This window comes from Sylvia atricapilla, chromosome 13, assembly GCF_009819655.1.
Source record: "Sylvia atricapilla isolate bSylAtr1 chromosome 13, bSylAtr1.pri, whole genome shotgun sequence".
NCBI lineage: Eukaryota > Metazoa > Chordata > Aves > Passeriformes > Sylviidae > Sylvia > Sylvia atricapilla.
Window position 1 is genome coordinate 17609851 of NC_089152.1, and position 18003 is coordinate 17627853.

The window sequence follows — 18003 nt, forward strand, 5'->3', positions numbered from 1 at the left end:
TCCTGTGGAGAAGATGATGAAACGAGTGCACAGAACATCCCTTAGGGAAAGGTGCTCACACAGAGCCATCCTGAGCCCACCACAGAGCTACAGGAGAACAGAGCCACCAGGCAGCCAAGTTTGAAGGGTCCACTGATGACAGAATTTGTTTTCCTCCACCTTGGTGCATCCAGAGTCTGTTCTGCCAATGGCACAGAGCTCCCATTCCACCCACGTTTTACAGTGAAACCAGCACAAAAACCAATTAAGAAATTACTTTGTGGCACGAGGAGTTGTGTGACCTGATGTGAGGAGGCCACATTTAGGGAAATTTGCCCGGCATTTACAGGCACAACGTAACCGGATCCTCACCAAGGAGTCCAATCAATCACCAAAACCAGCCCTCGAGCCTTTAAAAGCCAAATCCTGCCTTTAGACTGGTCCTTCCCAAGCACAGAGCGAGTACAGACAAACTTGTTCTGCCAGTGCACCATCGTCATCATTCCAGGTTATTTTTACCACTGTTTTTTGGCAAGGATTCCCAGAGAGAAGTAATTTCTCATCACACCTCAGCTATTACCACTGTAGAGGCAAAGTTTGTGCAACAGACCCTTATCCAGCCACAGAACTTCTACACCTTCTTCTCCTTCAGCCACTGACCCACAGCCCTGGGCTGAGGAAAAAACCAACCTGAATTTATTCAGATTGGGATTACACATGAAAATCCCATATTCCAGGCAACTGTACCAAAATGACATCCCTTGTGGGAAGAGCTGGCTAACTAGCCCAGGAACACCTTGTCTGCATTCCTTGAAAAGTTTTCACATGATTTGAGTAGAAATTTAAGTAACTAAAAGAACTCTGTGACATTACAGCACCTTTTGTGTAATCAGACGTAATTAAAAGAATCCTTTAAAGAGCTGAGAATGGATTTGATTTGAAAGGGCAGCTGGAGTGGGCTATAGGCAGAGCAATCCATGGAAAGTCAGCATTTACCCTCCTAAAGTCCTGATCTTGGACTTCATTCAGGAATCCTGGAATCCCAATGCCTTCCTTGTTTTCCCAGACATCAGTGCCAAATAATAGCAGGACACAGTTAAGACACAGGAATTTCCACAGTGGCACAGAGCAGGAGAGTGACTGCAGCAGCTTTTGCACGAGGATGCGCATTTCCAAGCGAAAAGTGAGAAACCTCATCCCACAAATGGGTTTCTTTTGAAGCTCTATCCACCCAAGTTGCCCTCATGTCCTGAAGCAGAGACACTTGCTTGGTTCTTAAAAGCTTCGTGAGGTTTCAGTTTTATTCTATTAATATTTTTCTGTGAATTCTGAAAGCACTCATCAACATAGCAGCTCTTCAAAGGGCTCCTGCTGAGCTCCTCATGTTAATAACCTGTGGTGACAATGAGTCTCCTCAGCTAATGGGTTTGGGGATAAGTAGGTGCTTCCAGCAGTTCTGCTGCTTTCTATTCCATTAAGCTTCCCTGTCCTCATACCTCAGGACTGAGAATTTTCATTTCTTCATGCTATTAATTATTTTGTCTCCTTCCCACTCTTTCTCCTTGAATATTTTCAGGCTTATGATTAATTGCAACTATGATCTTTTCCTTAGTTGTTTTTTTTTTAACATCTTAGGTAAGGTTCTGCCATTTGGCCCTGGAACTTTGTTTCTTCTCCCTTATAATGGGCTGAAAAAGGCATCAGCCAGTCTCACTGCAAGGATACAGAGAATAAAACATCACTCAGTTCTTTGCTGTAATGAAATACTTTTTTGACTCATTATAGTTCCTTCCACAAGGCTTCCCTACCTTGTCTCTCTGCCAATTAACTGTTACTGAGCTGAAAATTCAGTGTTTGTGCTGAAAATGAGATGTTCTCCCTAATTTAAAGTTCCTAACCCAGCAGAGTTCATCATCTCAAATAACCATTCTGTGACGGTCATTCCAAGTGTCTTGTACTCCTCAGCAAAAATTCATCCCAGGTGAAGATGGTCCAGGTAAAGTGACACTTGGTGACATGCAAAAATAAGATTTAGTGATTTTGTGGCACCGGAAGAAAAAGATGTGCTGGGCCCACCACTCCTGGGCAAAAGTTGTCTCCTCTCTCCTTCTCCCAAAGGACACAAATCCAACTCTCCTCCCACTCCAAGAAGTCTCTCTGGCTCTGCTGAGCCAGCACAGACCCAGAGACAATGAACATGAGAGGATGAAAGTACAATGAAAGCAAAGCTGTGGAGTCCTCAGCAAATGCTTCAGAAGACCTGGACTTTCCTCTCCTGCTTTGCTGCCACCCAAAACAAAAGGTTCAATGCTCCAGCCCTTGGAGCTTCTCCGTGGCCCCCTCTGGACCCTCTGCAGCAGCTCCACATCCCTCTGATATTGAGGACCTCAGGGCTGAGGCAGCTCTGCAGGGGAAGAATCCCCTCTCTCTCCCCCTGCTGCCCAGTTTATGGGGGAGTTTGGGGCTGCTGGCCCAACATCTGCTCCTCAGCAGCTGCTTCCACTGTCTTGCTGGAGGTACAACTCAGTCCCTTTCAGCTCCTCTGAGTCTTCAGACACCCATTTTCCACTTAAAATTCTGACCACACATTCAGTTAAATACAGGGCATGCTTACAGTGACACTCATCACAGCAAACCACCAGCTCCTAACAGATCTCCAGAATTAAAGGAAGGCAAGAATCAGGTCAGTTGTTGACCAAGAAGTCGTCTCACATCTTTTATTTCCCTTCTGTTGCACAATTTCACATCAGATTTCTCCCAAAAGTGTGAATTAATTCGCTTTCTAACCCTTAGGGTAAAAAGTCCTTGATCACAAATGGCTTAAAATTATAAAGATCGGTTAAAATAATGTCTATTAGCAAAGTCACTTGCTTAAGAAACACCAACCGTATTGGTTAAATGGAGTTAATGAATTGAAAACATCATGGAAAATTTTCTTTTCTGGAGGAATGTAAAACAGGGCTTGCAAACAGATGTATTTACTTTGATAATGAGTTTTTTTCTCATTGGATGAAGAACAGGGAAAAACGCAGAGACTGGTGAAAAACAAACAAGCAGGTGCTGGACACCAGCCTGATAAACAGAACAGATGGGATGGAAACCAGGCAGGGACACTTGTGGAGCTCAGACACAGACTCGTCTCCAGCACGATGGAAAGGGGATGGAACCACCAACCAACATGGACTTGAGAGAGTTAAACAGATGAGTCAAAGCATATTGGAGACCTGCAGGGAGCAGAGATGGAAAAACCTGAATTCCTTGGATTATTTAGATAGAAGCAAGAAGACAGATGTGGCCCAGGAGGGTAGTTCCTCGCACGGATTAAGATGATACTCAGATTACAAAAAGGATCAAGAGAAAGATTTTTAACAACCCCAAACTTCTCCACAAAGGTGTGACTGAAGCGCTCTGCTCCTGCATGTTTCCTACCAAAAATCAGTCAAGTCACTTGATATTTAGCACACCTTTTTGGGTTTTTTTCCTTTTGAATACCTGAATTGTGGCCTGTGAAACTTTCCTACCTCAGTATAACTGCAAAAATGCACATAATAATACATGAAAAAAAAGCCCAGAGTCTGAGGTTGAGGGGCACTTTGGGAAGGACAACAGCAACCCATAGCATGTTACTTTGCTGCCATTAAAATCCCATTTTTCCCTTTTTCAGCTACGTGTCTGCTGTATTTTACCTTATCAAGGAGAAGATGGCTGTGGCTGCAGAGATGCACAATGTTTAAGACAGATCTGAATCAAAATAGTCCAATCACCACTACTACCACTGATGGCTCTATTGCTCCCTCAGCCTTTTGCAAGGGTCCTTCCCATTGCTAAATGAAGTGGAATTCTCCAGCTCGCTGCTCCAAACACCACACTGGGATATCTCTGGAAACCCATGAAGTGCTGCTGACTCCATTAATGCACCATCTCACTCCTGATAAAGTCTTTGGCAGCTGTTTTGGGCAACAGCCCAAGACCTCAGCACACAAGTGTAGCCTTCATGTCTGTGCAGCCTTTTTCCTAAGTTTATCTACGGCCTAAAGCTTCTAAATGTCTGCACTCGCCCAAACTACGCAGTGGTTTCAAACACTGCATTAAAACACCATCCAGTGCTATAAAAGGAAAAATGGATGTTTCCAGGAGGCAGCTCCATGGTAGATGAGCCAGTGTGGCTCAGGAGATAAGAGGCAGCTGCCAGAGACAAATATAAGCATTATTTATGAACGTGGTGCCGTTGTTTGTCAGAGGAGCTGGAGGTGCAGCCAGAGAGGATGGCAGCTCCTCTGCAGGGTCCCAAATCAAGCCCATGTTTGCCATTGGTGCCACAGCCCCAAGAGGCAAAACAAAATAGTTTTGATTTCTCTCTGCAAAACCAGATCTCTCTTTGGTTGCCCTCTTCTTAATTTCGGAAAGAGCTGTAGCTCCAGTGTCATGGAGACGCACTCGAGTGTTAATACCATGGTCAGACACAACCTCTAAACAATAAACCATGAGCTACTGAATGATGAGAAAAGCTGATGGCCCGCTATGCTTTGTAGGGTCTTCCTGAAAAACAACATGCTCATCCCATAATTCCTGTAACATCCCAAGGACAGGCACTGACTAAACACCAAGAATCCCACCCTGGAGTTTGGCTCACATCTATTTATTTCCTCCTACCTATGGCCCTTCTCGAGCAGGTGCTGCTGCCACACACCTTGAATGCTCCTGGGTAAAAAAAAAGCAAAATAAAATCTTCTCTCTGCTGGGAAGAACTTGCTCAGCTGGAGACAACAGCCCCAGCAACTGCTGGCACACAGAAGGCACCAGTTTGAATTGCTGGAATCCTACCTCTGCACTGGTAGGATTTAACCTGTTACCTGATCTAGATCAAAGATTCACAGACTGAGTTGGAAGGGATCTTAAAACTTGTCCCATTCCACCCCCTGCTCTGGGCAGGGACACCTCCCACCAGGCCAGGCTGCTCCAAGCACTGTCCAGCCTGGCCTTGGACACTGCCAAGAATGGGACAGTCACAGCTTCTCTGGGAAACCTGTGTCACGACCTCACCACCCTCACAACTGGGAAAAAATTCCTCCCTGTGAGGCTGGAGAAGCCCTGGCACAGGGTGCCCAGAGAAGCTGTGGCTGCCCCTGGATCCCTGGAAGTATCCAAGGCCAGGCTGGACAGTGCTTGGAGCAACCTGGGATAGTGAAGGGTGTTGCTGGCCATGGCAAGGGGTGGAATGAGATGAGCTTTAAGGTCCCTCCTAACTCAAACCCCTCTGTGATTCCAAGATGTCCATTCACAAGTTATCCCCACTTTGCAGTACCTTCTACCCAAAACATGCCAGAATAAGATATAAGATATAAGATATAAGATATAAGATATAAGATATAAGATATAAGATATAAGATATAAGATATAGTTTCACCCACAGTACTGCAAAGATGAACAGAACCAGGAACAGTCAGTCTGGTATAAATTCATAACTGAAGGAGAATGTTTCGAGTGACCTGCCAAGTGTTCAAACCACTGTTTTTTAAAGAAAGCCCCAAACCACAGGACTGTGTTTCCAATCAGTGCACAAGAAGAAGGCAGTAGTGTGCAGACAGCCAGGAATGTGACATCACTGCAAATCCAACAAAGGCAGTCTCTCCATGTGCTCTGGGGCTGCAGCTCGGGAAAGGGGAAGAGAAAAGGCCTGGCTTGGAAAATAAAACTCCACTCTCAGCTCTGAAGCCTCCAAAATACCAAAGGGAAGGATCTCTTCAGGCCAACTCTGCCCATTCAAGACTGTTTAGGGGGTTGACAGTTGTCACAGCAGGACCCTGAGGACAGCTATCTCTCAGGAGCCAGGCTGGGATTATGGAATGATCACACTCACTTTCATTTCTGCACAGAGTTGTCATCTCCACATACTCCAACACTGATGAAAGGGATTGGCAAATGTCAGCCCCTGTGCTGATCACAGAAAGTGAAACATTCCAGAATGGAGCAGATGCACATGAGAACCTCATCAAAGCTCAAAATCCATCCCAAATTTAAATCTCAAGTTTTTTATGTGGATTCTCAGATAGTTTGGGCTGGAGAGGACCTTAAAGCTCATCTCGATCCATCCTCTACCATGGGCAAGCCCCATCCAAACTGGCCTTGGACATTTGCAGGGATGTAGCATCTATCACTTCTCTTGCAATCTGAAGACTGGTAGATCCAACCTGCTCTTCTTGATGGCATAAAGAAGCAAGGACATGCCAATATGACATAATGCAATGCTGTTTTTGAGAGCCTGTGGAGCAGAGTCTTTTCCAGACAAACTCCACTGAAACTTTCAGTGTACCACGCAATGAAAGATCCCACAGGCATCTGAAGAATAAAGTAACTGCTGTATCCATCAGGAAAGGCAGCTGCCCATGAGCTACAGAGGTCATGGTGGGAGACCCACGTCTGCAAATCCTCAAACCCTCAATGGCTCCATCCATTGGAGTCAACTACAATGCTCCTTTGTTAAATAGCCAGGAATAACCAGCCCGTTGATTCCCAAGAGTCCAGTGAGTCATGAGTGGGGATTATCAGACATCTTTGTGAAGTCTCACAATGTCAAATGGATCCCACTCTTCCTTCCTGATTCAGACAGATCTGAATTTAAGTCACTCCTCCTACTCCCTGAGCCAGAGGAAGACCAGCAGAAGGCCTCTTACCATGGGTAGGTTCAAGCTGGAGCATCTCAAATTCTGCTCTGTGAGCAGTGAGCCTGCTCCCAAAGTGACGTCACTGCTTGATAAAATTTGGTGGTCAGGATGCTGATGATGTTAGGAGGTGAACAAAAAGCACAGGAGGTGCTTATCTTAACACAATTCACAGCTTCTTCCAAAATGATTCTGTCAAGATCGCATCAATCACTCCCAAAGGAGCTTTGGCTCCTTCATCTTCCCCCACAGCCACCACACCCTGATCTTTCCCTTCTTCTACTGATATTGGTGATAAACCTTTCTAAGGGAATGATTGAGATTTGGGAGCAGCCATATCACCAAGAACAATTGGGGAAGGACTTGAGAAACTCATGCTGAGCCACTCTAGCTCTAAAGAGGTGTCTTCCACCTCAACAGAAACAGCATCAAGGCAAGACTGTTCCCCAGCTGTGACAATACACTTCAGACATTGGGCAGCAGGTCAAGAGAAGTGATTTTGCCTCTCTGCCCTACTCAGGTGAGACCCCACCTGCAGAGCTGCCCCAGCCCTGGAGCCCAGTGCAGGAAGGACCTGGAGCTGCTGGAGAGAGTCCAGAGGTAGCACCAGGGTGATGAGAGGAATGGAGCAGCTCTGGTGTGAGGAAAGGCTGAGAGAACTGAGATTGTTCAGCCTGGAGAAGAGAAGGCTCCAGTGCTGAAAGGGGCTCCAGGAGAGCTGCAGGGGGACTTGGGAAAAGGGCCTGGAGGGACAGGACACTAGGGAATGGCTTCAAACTGACAGAGAGTTGGATAGACGGGATATTGGGAAGAAGTTGTCGACTGTGAGGGTGGGGAGACCCCGGCACAGGTTGATCAGAGAAGCTGTGGGTGCCCCATCCTGGATGGGGCTTGGAGCAACCTGGTCCAGTGGCAGGTGTTCCTGCCCATGGCAGAGCTTGGGACAAGATCATCTTTAGGGTTCCTTCCAACCCAGCCCACTCTATGATACCATTATTCTAAGGAGCCTCCAGCAGAAGGGTAGTTATTGCTCAGTTTTAAACTTTTCTGTCCATTTTTAAAATGTCTATGCCCAAGATGAAGGAAAAAAAGTAGAAACACCACATTGATTAAATATCCCTCACAAAGAGAGCCCTTGTGTGCTCTTTGTTAGGGCACGCATCACCTTTGCACAAAGGCAACACTTCACTTCTAAAGATTAAAGCTCAGAGACAGTTACTGAGCTTAAACACACCCTCAAAGTGAGAGAAAAGATACTTTATTTCCCCCCCCGGAAAAAGGAGTCAAAATATCTCCAGATGACCCCAGTGACAACAGAACGTGTTTAGTTATTTGTGACACAACAGCCAGCTCTTGAGATGCTATTCAAGGTGCTGTAAATTCTCACACAACCCTACAATAAGAGGGAATGGAAGGACCACGTGTGGTGTGATGCTCAATGCTCCTAATCTGGGGGACACAAAAAAGTTAGAGGCAGAAATAGCCCAAACAAATAGTTCAGGAGAACAGAAGTTATATTTTGAAGAATATAAGAGGAAAAAAAATGTTTCTCTTTACTAGCCATAGAACAGAATTCAGAATTCCTGAAAATCCTATTTGCAGCGCATATAATTACACTGGAGTCTGAGAGAAGCTGATGGAGTTGTGGGTCCGAAGCATCACACAAGGGCCCAGGTTGTGAGGGGTCTGAGGAAAAGCTGTTGGGAATCTCCTGGGGAGATCTGCAGCTCCTGCCATACAAGAACACTAACACAGGCACTCCAGAAGGCAGTAAAGATTTCCTGGAGCCTTGGGTCAGCACTCTGCTGTGGAATCAGTGCTCCAGCTTAAGGGATGATGTCTGGAGATGAACATCTGCACCCAAACACACTCAGCAATGCACAGCTCTGCTTTGGACAGCTCTCACACAACCATAAGTCACTAAACCACTTACAAGCCATCAGAATAAAGTACAAACCTGTCTTCCAGGAATAGAAGAGAAGAGAAGTCTCTTTTCCTAGATTAGGACACACATTAGCTTCTCCTACATTATTTTGACATAAAGAAATAAAAACTGAAAGAAACTCTGAGTGTGCATCTCGAAGTATTGAAAACAATTCCAAGAGTTGCCTTTTAATAACAAACATCATGTACTGACCTCTGCCAATTTGTATGGTAAGATCAGCTTCTCTCCCACTGTCACTGTCTTTCTGGTCACCAGGGCCTCAAACAGCATCTCTTCTTTCACCTAAAACAAAAGCACATATGCCAATGATTACTCTAGTGACCTTTTAAAATTTCAAATCCAGTTTAAAAAATGTTAACATTTAAACTTTAAAAAAAAAAATCAGTGTAAACACATTTAAATTTCAAATTTTAATTTAAAAAAATTAAACCACTTTCACCAGCCCTTGCAGAGTTAAGTTCAATGGGTAAAAACATGCCATTGAGAGGAGCCAACTTAGCACATAAATCCAGCATCAGAAACCTAACACCAGGGTATTCAAAGGAACCTGATTTTCCGCATTCAGGCATCCCAGTTGTAGCAATTTCCCATTGCTTTCCTTATTTCCAGTGTGGCTCCTCCCTCCCACACTTTCTCTTGGCAAAATAAGTCGACTTTCTAGTGTTGTCAAGATGAAATCATACAAACTGCTCTAGAATAAGCCAAGCAGTTTCATCAGTTTCAGAGATATACAAGTGAAGGAGGCTTTTTTCGGTACTTTTGAGGGTGGGGAGGAGTCAGAAGGAGGAAGAAACCCTTGGAAAAGCACCTGATATTTACTCTGCTATTGGCACTGGATGTTTACTCCCTAAAGCCCCAGTTCCTGGCAAGGTGACAGTCTCTAATCAGCCCTCACAGGTTTGCAGAACAAAACTCAGTTGTGTAAACACAGATACTTCAGCAAAGAGCAAAACGGTGCTGACAAATTAGGTGGTACCTGCAGCTGTTGGGGAAAAGCCTCTTTCTCAGTCAGTTTCAAAACCCTCTTACTTTGAGGAATTCAGAAGGTGTCCTCTCTCCCAGAATACATCAGTTAGATCTAAGGACTCTGAGTCGTTGACTGATCTTCACTAAATGTCCAAGTCAAAAATGACATCATGAGTCTAGGTGAAAATCTTAGAGCCTAGAATTAATGAATGAGGATTGACACAGAGAAGCTGCACTGAAGTCTCTACAAACTGCTTATGCAGGCACCAGACCTCCTCTGGACATCTCTGATTGTTCAAAATCCACATTCCTGAAGCCATCCAAGGCAATAATTTTATCACAGGGAAACCATGTATGATTTGATATGGAAAATGGGAAACACGGAGCTCTAACAATTGGACTCAATGATCTTAGAGATCCTCTCCAGCCAAAACAATTCTGTGTATGCACTTTGACTTAAGGGTTTAGTCCAGGAATAAGTATGAAGAGGAAATGCAAACAGGACAGTGGAAGGTCAAGAATGTCACAAACCATAGCAATAATGATGCCTTTCTGTACAAAAATCTCCTTTTGTAGTCCTTTTGATAGAACTACTATCATGGGAGTCTACCTGATAAAATCCAGGGAGTTTTTACATGATCGATTCTTCCTGCAACAAGAATTGTTGCTGTGGAAATCAGAATACATCAATTCACCTGTATAGGATGTACCCTGCCAGCAAGGTCTCTGTCACTGGACATGACACTTTAAGCCTCATTTTTCTTTAGTGCTCAGCACTACACAGGAGCCTACAATCCGATTTTACCTTTTCAAAATCAAGCAGGGGAAAAAAATAATCTGGCTCATCCAGAGATCCACAGCAAGATTTCACATTTGGTTTCTATTCCTCTACATTCACCAAAATAAGTGATTTTGTCATTTTCGGCTCTGTGGATACTTCCAGCAGCTCTCGACTGCAGGACCATCAGCTGCTCTCCCTCAACTGCACAACTTGGAACAAAAGTGAGTTTCACACCATCCATTATCCCACTTCAGGGATGCTGCAAACCCACAGCCAGCACGCTGGCTTTTTTTAATTATCCAAGGCAACAAGGCAGAGGGGTGTCAGATGGTTCTTAATCAAAACAGTCCAAAGAAATATTCCTCAACAACATAAACACTTCCAAGTCCCAGATTTGTCAGCAAACACAGGGATTTTAGGCAATTTAAACAACTACCCACACCATCCCTCACCATCCCCATCTCATGGTCACCCCGGTTCTTTCTCCCCCTGCTCTCTGGATAGAGGGAACCTGTGGATGTGCATCCTTCATCTCCTGACCCGGGGAGATCCCATTAAATGATCTTCTTGCACAAAAACACTCTTGGCAAGGATGGGAATCCCTGCATCTCCCCAGGCAGGCCCCTGCCTGCAATTACCACCCAGTGGAGCTTGATCTCGATTCCTTCATCGCCTCTGATGAACACCACGGGTGCAACCAAATCATCCTAATCTGCATTCAAGGTCACAGCACGAAAGTAGCTGACTCCTGATGCCAGGGAGGAGCCACTGGAGCTTTCTAAAGATAAACTCAGCACGTGCTGATGAGTAAGGACATGGAGATACTTGCACCTTCTCCACATCCTACACTTCCTCCTCCAGTAAGGGTGAAACACTAAAATAGTAGTGCAAAGTAGCAAAGAGGAGAACACCATTCATTCCTTTACTTTGTGCCCTAGGAGTTTCACTCTTGGGTCACATTTCATGGATTTTTGCTTCCTGGTGCTAAGGGGCATAACCTGCTCTCCCTCTTAAACACAGCCTGCAGGAGTTTAGATCTTAATTACAGGGACAAAATGCAGATTTAAGACTTCATTGCCACAGCTGGGCCCAGAGAGGGCTGGAGGCCTCAAGCTCCATGAGCCAGTGAGGGGTGACCAGCAGCACCACAGCTGGGAATGTCAGCGGAGCACGGCGGGAGCAGAGAGCCAGGAAAGGCTGGGCTGGAGCCAAGGCAGGCAGAGACTGCTCCTCCAGCAATTCTGTAATTCTGGGGTATTATGCTAGAGCAGCTGAACAAAAATGATCCCTTTCCAGCTGGAGAGCAAGAAAACATCAGGTTTTGTCTCTCCTTCCATATTTGAGAAAGGGATTACTGTGCTGAATGCTCACTCTAAAGATGCCTCGTGTGGAGTAACTGAAAATAAATTCAGATTTCTATCAGCTCTTCTTGGAAAAGAACTGAACCTTTTCCTCAGAATTTCTTTCAAATAACCAGAGAGTTAGAAAGGATGCAAGGGAATGGCTGGAGCTGTGTTAGGGAGGTTTAGGTTGGATATTGGGAAAAGGTTCTTTCCCCAGAGGTTGGTGGGGCACTGAACAGGCTCCCTGGGAATGGTCACGGTCCCAAGGCTGCCACAGCTCAGGGGGTGTTTGGACAATGCTCTCAGGCACAGGGTGGGACTGCTGAGGTGTCTCTGCAGGGCCTGTGTCTGTGAAGGGCCTGGAGTTACACTCAATGGTATTTGTGGATCCCTTCCAACTCAGCATATTCTGTGATTCTCCAAAGTTTTCTGACTCTAAACCTGGCTCAATTTTTGCATCCGATGATGATATACCCCTTCTCATTGCGGGGATGTTGGACCAGATGAACTTTGGAGGCTACTTCTAACCTCAGTAATTCTGTGATTCTACAAAACATCATCCGGAAAACAAATCCAGAAGAAAAAGCTGGAAGGAAGCACTGCCTGCTTCATAATCCTCACCCCCCCAATTAATTTCCAAGACATTTATCACAGGAGGAGCCCCAGTGCCTGTGGGACCCCTCTGGGAAGCTGAAGGCCATTTTTTAGTGGAAGAAGAACTTCAGCACATAAATCTTCTGGAGAGGCCAACTTTAGCTCCAAACACAAATGCGCACTGGGAGATCTGGCAAAACTAATTTAGGCCACTTGATAACTTGTTCTGCATTGAGGTTAGGTATTGCATTGGTTACCTAAACATAAAAACTGAACACAAAACTGCTCCACTGAGCAAAGACAGAATTTATCTCTTTCCTCAGTGCTGCATCCATGGAAATAATTTCCCATTTTAGTAAATACACACAATTAAAATGTTCCTACTGTTCCAACGAAAAACAACAAGTCTCTTTTAAGGTCAACTAGAAAATCTCTAATATATTATTTCTGTTAATAAGTCCACAAATGAGATTTTCAAAGCTTTTTTCCCCAAAAACACAAAGGTTTACCCAGTTTTACACAACCCTCTATGATTTCTGCCCAGCCCCTGGAATATTTGCAGTGCTTGCACAGGACTCCACGTCTGCTTGATCCATCAGGCAGCCTTGACATCACTCCCCAGCACAGCATTTCAGCAGAGTTTAAACAAAGGCCCTGAAAAACCTGCCAAAAGCATCACATAATCCACACGCTATGTCTATTCCTGAAAAAAAAAAAAAATGGAATCAGGGTTTTACTGTAAATGAAACAATGATCTGCAGAGTCTGGCCAAAATCCTATATTGCAGTTTCAACAAATGCTGCTCTGGATGGTTTAATAAAGCAAAAACATATTGGATGGGGTTGTTGATACCTTAGAAAAAACAAATCCATTGCAGATCATCATCTCCTCCCAGATTCCTTCAAAAAATCTCTGTATTAGCTTCATTTTATAGGGACACAAATCTCATTACATTTTATAGGGACACAAATCACAGAGGGAGGATAGTAGTGCAGTGGTGTTGCATTAACTGGTGCAGCAGAAAAATTCCCCCAGTTATCACTAGAGGTTCCAACATAAACCAACCAGCTCTCAAGAATTTGGGCCAGATTCCCCTTTGCAGTGGGAGAAGACCCTAATTTTACCCAGGTTTTTAACTTCAGCCAGGTTGGTGGCTCCCATCCTGCCCTTGGAGGTTACATCCCCTCGGAGCCATGCTGGAGCACCTCTGCATCCTCTCTTGGCTGCTCTCAGAGATGGCCAACACAGGTCCAGTGGATTTTTTCCTTCTCTTTTCTGTGTCAAATCCTTGACTGAATAAATCCAATGAGTCATTTGAGTATAAAGATCAACTCAAAAGTTCCCCCAAGATAAGGAAGTATCAGATCACAGTTTCTTCCATCTCTTTGCTGCGCTCTGGACAGTCCCCACCAAACAGCTGGTGACCACAGGAAAGGAAGTTCAGCTCTTTGTCAACTCATCTCATATTTTATTCTGAGATGATTTTTTCAGTTATTAGTTCAATGCCAAGATCTGGAGAGGGGATTAACAACTTTTTCAAGCCAATTCATAATTTTAGCAACAATGGGAAAAGCAAAACTGTTCAGTGACCACAAAAAAAAGAATGTAATAAAAATAATGACCCAAATGAGACAAAACACAAAGTGTCAAATGTTTTAACCAGGATTTTAGGTCCCTAGCTGAGTAGAACTCATTGAACTTAATGCAGAGTTTTAAGTAGTCAACTAATGAATAAAGAGTGATGGCTGTTCTTTGTAATGATGTTTCATCTCTTTGAACCCCTTGGTTCTCCCTTTGGGTTAAACCTGAATAAGCAGCAACTTAAAGTCTGCAAAGAGAAACGTGGCATTTCATAAAGGGAAATCAAGTCTGAAAATGAGATTATTTGCTTTATTTCAGCTGAGGTCGGTGAGTCTATTGAAAGGTTTACACTTGGAGGCAGCAAATACTTCCAGTTCCACGGATCAATTACCACCTAAATGCAGCTTAAGGGACAAACAACACCACTTACCCAAACCCAGTGATGCATCTCATTAGATCCCACCTCAATGCAGCAAGCATTGTCCTGATCTAATTAACAAGCATTTTATGTTCTAGATGGTCATTTAATTTGCAAAAAGAATTACTAAGATGAACAGAAATCTATCAACTTGCTCCACTACATCAGCTCCTAGTGGGGTTTTTTTGTTTGGCTGGGTTTTTTTGGTTTTTGGGGGGGTGGGGTTTGCAAATGGTGAAAAATAAATATACTTATTTATTTTTACATCTTGTTGACACTACCTGGGGATGCTGTTCCAGCCCATGGCATTAAGGCAACTGTTGGATTGACACAGCTCAGCCAATGCCTCATTTCACATAACCATGTGTAAAAACCACCCCGCGACCTCCCCACGTGCAGATGTTGCAGAAGGGTTTGTTTGCAAAGGCAAAGACCCAAAGCCTGGAACTTTTTCAGATCTCTGAGTCGCTCTCTTACTCAAAACTTTTTAAAAGAGCAATTACTTAACTGACTTGGCCGCATTTAACAGGGTAAAGTCAACAACATTCTCCTCCCCACTTACATTTTCCTTCTGTTTATTTCTGCGATCTCCAAGGCCAAGATGCAAAGAGCATCCAGCTGCTCAGACCATAATTTACAGAAGCTCTCCCCTCCCTAAATTCAAAGTATTAATGAAGTGCTATGAAAATCCCTGAGAGCCAGTTCCCAAGTTCTGTAGGTAGGGAGATAACACAACAGTTATTTAATGGAATGAATGGGAAGAGCACCATGTGGGCACTAAAGGACAACTGCCTTCTGATTCTACCATAAAATCAGCACAAATTCACCTTCCAGACCATCCAGGGTGTACAAAATGGTAAAGACAGTTATTGCTATAATCAACTACAAGAAAAACATTTCAGTTGCAAGAGGTTTAGAGCATTTGAAGTGAAGTGAGACAGCAAGGAGAGCTTCTGGCCACCTCAATGCATGTCAGGAGGTTTTTCAGCTCAGCTCTTGAAGGCTGAAGGCCAGCAGGACAAGTTGACTCATTCAAGACTTTTGTCATGAAAAGCTTCATAACCAAAAGCTTCTGCTCAGGGTGACACATCTCTCGGAGAGCAGATCTCCTAAGAACTAATATAATGCTTTTGCACTGATTTACAGAGCTGGACATGGCCTGGGCCAGCTGGGCAGGGACATACAAACCCTTCCCAAGGACACCAGCACAGCAGTAGCTCACAGAGGCCAAAGTATCAGGTCCTAAACAGCAGATAAACAACAGATGCACCCAAGAACTCCATAACAGGCCCATAAATAGGGACTAGAGGGATGAGATGGGCTTCCAGCATCTCAAACCCAAGCCTTGTGGAATCTGGCAGGTAATAACAGACAAAAAACACGGCAAGGGAGCTCAGCACAGCCAGCATGGAACCAAAACATGGGGCTATGGTCATACAGCTGCTCGAGTTCCTCAGACAGACTTTGGAACAGATCTGAGGAGCACCAGATGATGGCTGACAGTTGAAGACACTGCTGTGTTGGACAGCAGGTTTGCTTTGCATCTAGACCCTGCAACCCTCCACACGTAATCACAGAAACAGGACTCTCAGTCAATGAAACCTGAAGCTGAAGAGTAGAGGCAAAAACTCTACATGAAAAACCTCTTTTAAAAAGTTCCTGTACCTTTTCCCTGGCAAACAGGAACAGCCCATAAGAATGGAAACACACAAGAACTTACTCTTTGGTGAAACCGGAAATAAATTGTGCATGTTTTGTGTCCTAAATCAGAGGTGGCCTGTTTGGTGTGAAAGTTTCAGGAGGGGAAGCAGAGCCTTACCTCCAGCAGCTCTGATACAACAGGAAGTATTTCAGGGTTACAGATATCGATGGAGTCATCCCGGTAGGTTTTCTTCTTGTACCGGATGTTCCCCAGGTGCAGGATCGCCGACAGCAGAGAGAAAATCCTAAATAGAGAGGATTCATTTTCACTCAGTTTTTCATAAAGTGAACGAAGAAGCAAATTTCACCCCCAAGGGCCATGTCCCTCTTTAGCTCATTCTTCTAATTTTCAATCCAAAGCATCCACTTTGCCTCATGTCAACGAGATTTTCATTTAGTCAAGTGCCAAACTGGCATCCACACAGTTTCCTTGAAAATTCTTTAACACATCAAAACCCACACTTAGCAAATTACAGCCCACGTTGTTAAAAAAAAAAAAAAACATAATACAAATCCTCCAGTAATCTTGATACCCAGATTAAATATTCATCATACAATTGCATAAATTACGGGGTAGAAGGGCCATGCAGATGATCCCTCTTAGTTCCCTGGGACATGTGTTTTTGTTACCTTTTGGGATCTATTCCCAGCTAGGAACAAAAGACTGTACAAACCAGCAAAAATGCTTTTATAATATCTAAGCAACTGAGACAAGAAAAGGTGCTACACTTCCAAGTACATTTATCCAAATAATTTTTCTGTTTTGGGGGAAATTTGGTAATTTTTAAGTTACCTACCCTCCAAAAAAAATAGAATCAGACACTCAAAGAATATCCTGAGCTGGAAGAGACCCACAAGGTTCACCAAGCCCAGCCCTGAGCCATGGCTGACTTCAGCTATAAACCCTGTTTGTCCCTATTTCTACACTCCCTTGGGAGCTAAAAATGCATGAACCCAAATGTGATTCTTAGCTAGGACACCAGCTTGTCTGGACAACACACCATCTCCAAATCCTCCCTTATCTCCAAAACAGGGATACTGACTCCTTGTGAATTTCAGGATGCAATTTTATAAAAATTTCTCTTCTCTTCCCCTCCCCATGTTTTGCTATAAAGAAATTACTTTTAAAAGTACAGTAGCATTTAAAACATCCTTCCTATATCTCAGCTGAAGGTGGCTCCTTATTTGTGCTGCAGTTGTGTAAGGCCAAGCAAAACTAATCTGCTCTTGTAGTGAAGAATCCACTTTATTTTTGATGTGCAAGATTCACCAGGAACAACTTGTGTAAGGAAAATCATTGCACAGTAAATCAGAAGTGAGAACTTACTGCATCACCCGACTCTGCTCAGTCCTGACACTTCCTGATTGCTTTGCTCAGGCAATTAAACCCCTCAACAGGCTTTAGACAAACCTCATCCCCAAACCTGATAAAGCAGCCTCTGACACAGAACATATTCACCAAGTCTGGATCCTTGGGTTTATCCACATGTGTGGGGAAGATAGAGAAAAAGCAGTTTTAATTTCATAATTGATTTGTTACAAGCGAAGGATAAAGGATGAGCTTCTAAAATTTCTCAGTTGTGTGAAAATATCTTTGAAGTAATTTTTAACACCAAGTTCTTCCCTACCTACTCAAGCCTTTCAAGCCAAAAATCAACACAGGAGGGATTATTTTGTGGGTATGGCTGGAGATGAACCTTCTGAACCTTCTAAATCCATGGTGTCAGTGGTATTGCAATCCAGCTAAAGTCCAGTTTTCAAACCAGCATGTCCAGTGAATTAGTGAAAAAGACCAGCTGGAAATCAGTCTACAGACCTAGAATTGCATGCAAAGGGTTAAGTTTGACGAGGGATAATGAGGGCTTCTGATTAAACCAGGCTCTGGATTCATGACATGCAGAGTGAGACGTGATTATTCATGAACACTTGAGAAATACTTCAAGATGTCAACTTCTGCCAACGCTCCATGTGCATGAAGAGAATCGTTAAGCACAGCAATGATCATGGAATTACAGAATGGTTTGGGTTGGAAG

The 18003-nt window shown here is 44.0% G+C and overlaps 1 protein-coding gene across 4 annotated transcripts in view; it reads right to left on the bottom strand.

Moving 5' to 3' along the window:
* Positions 1 to 18003, bottom strand: part of MYO9A (myosin IXA) — a 171269-nt gene that overhangs the window by 78576 nt on the left and 74690 nt on the right. For all 4 annotated transcript variants that reach the window (XM_066328647.1, XM_066328645.1, XM_066328648.1 and 1 more), the window contains exons 8-9: positions 16089 to 16215; positions 8779 to 8868 (exon numbers count right to left, since the gene is read on the bottom strand). In XM_066328647.1, coding sequence (XP_066184744.1) covers positions 8779 to 8868; positions 16089 to 16215 — 217 coding nt within the window. The remainder of the gene's footprint in view (positions 1 to 8778; positions 8869 to 16088; positions 16216 to 18003) is intronic.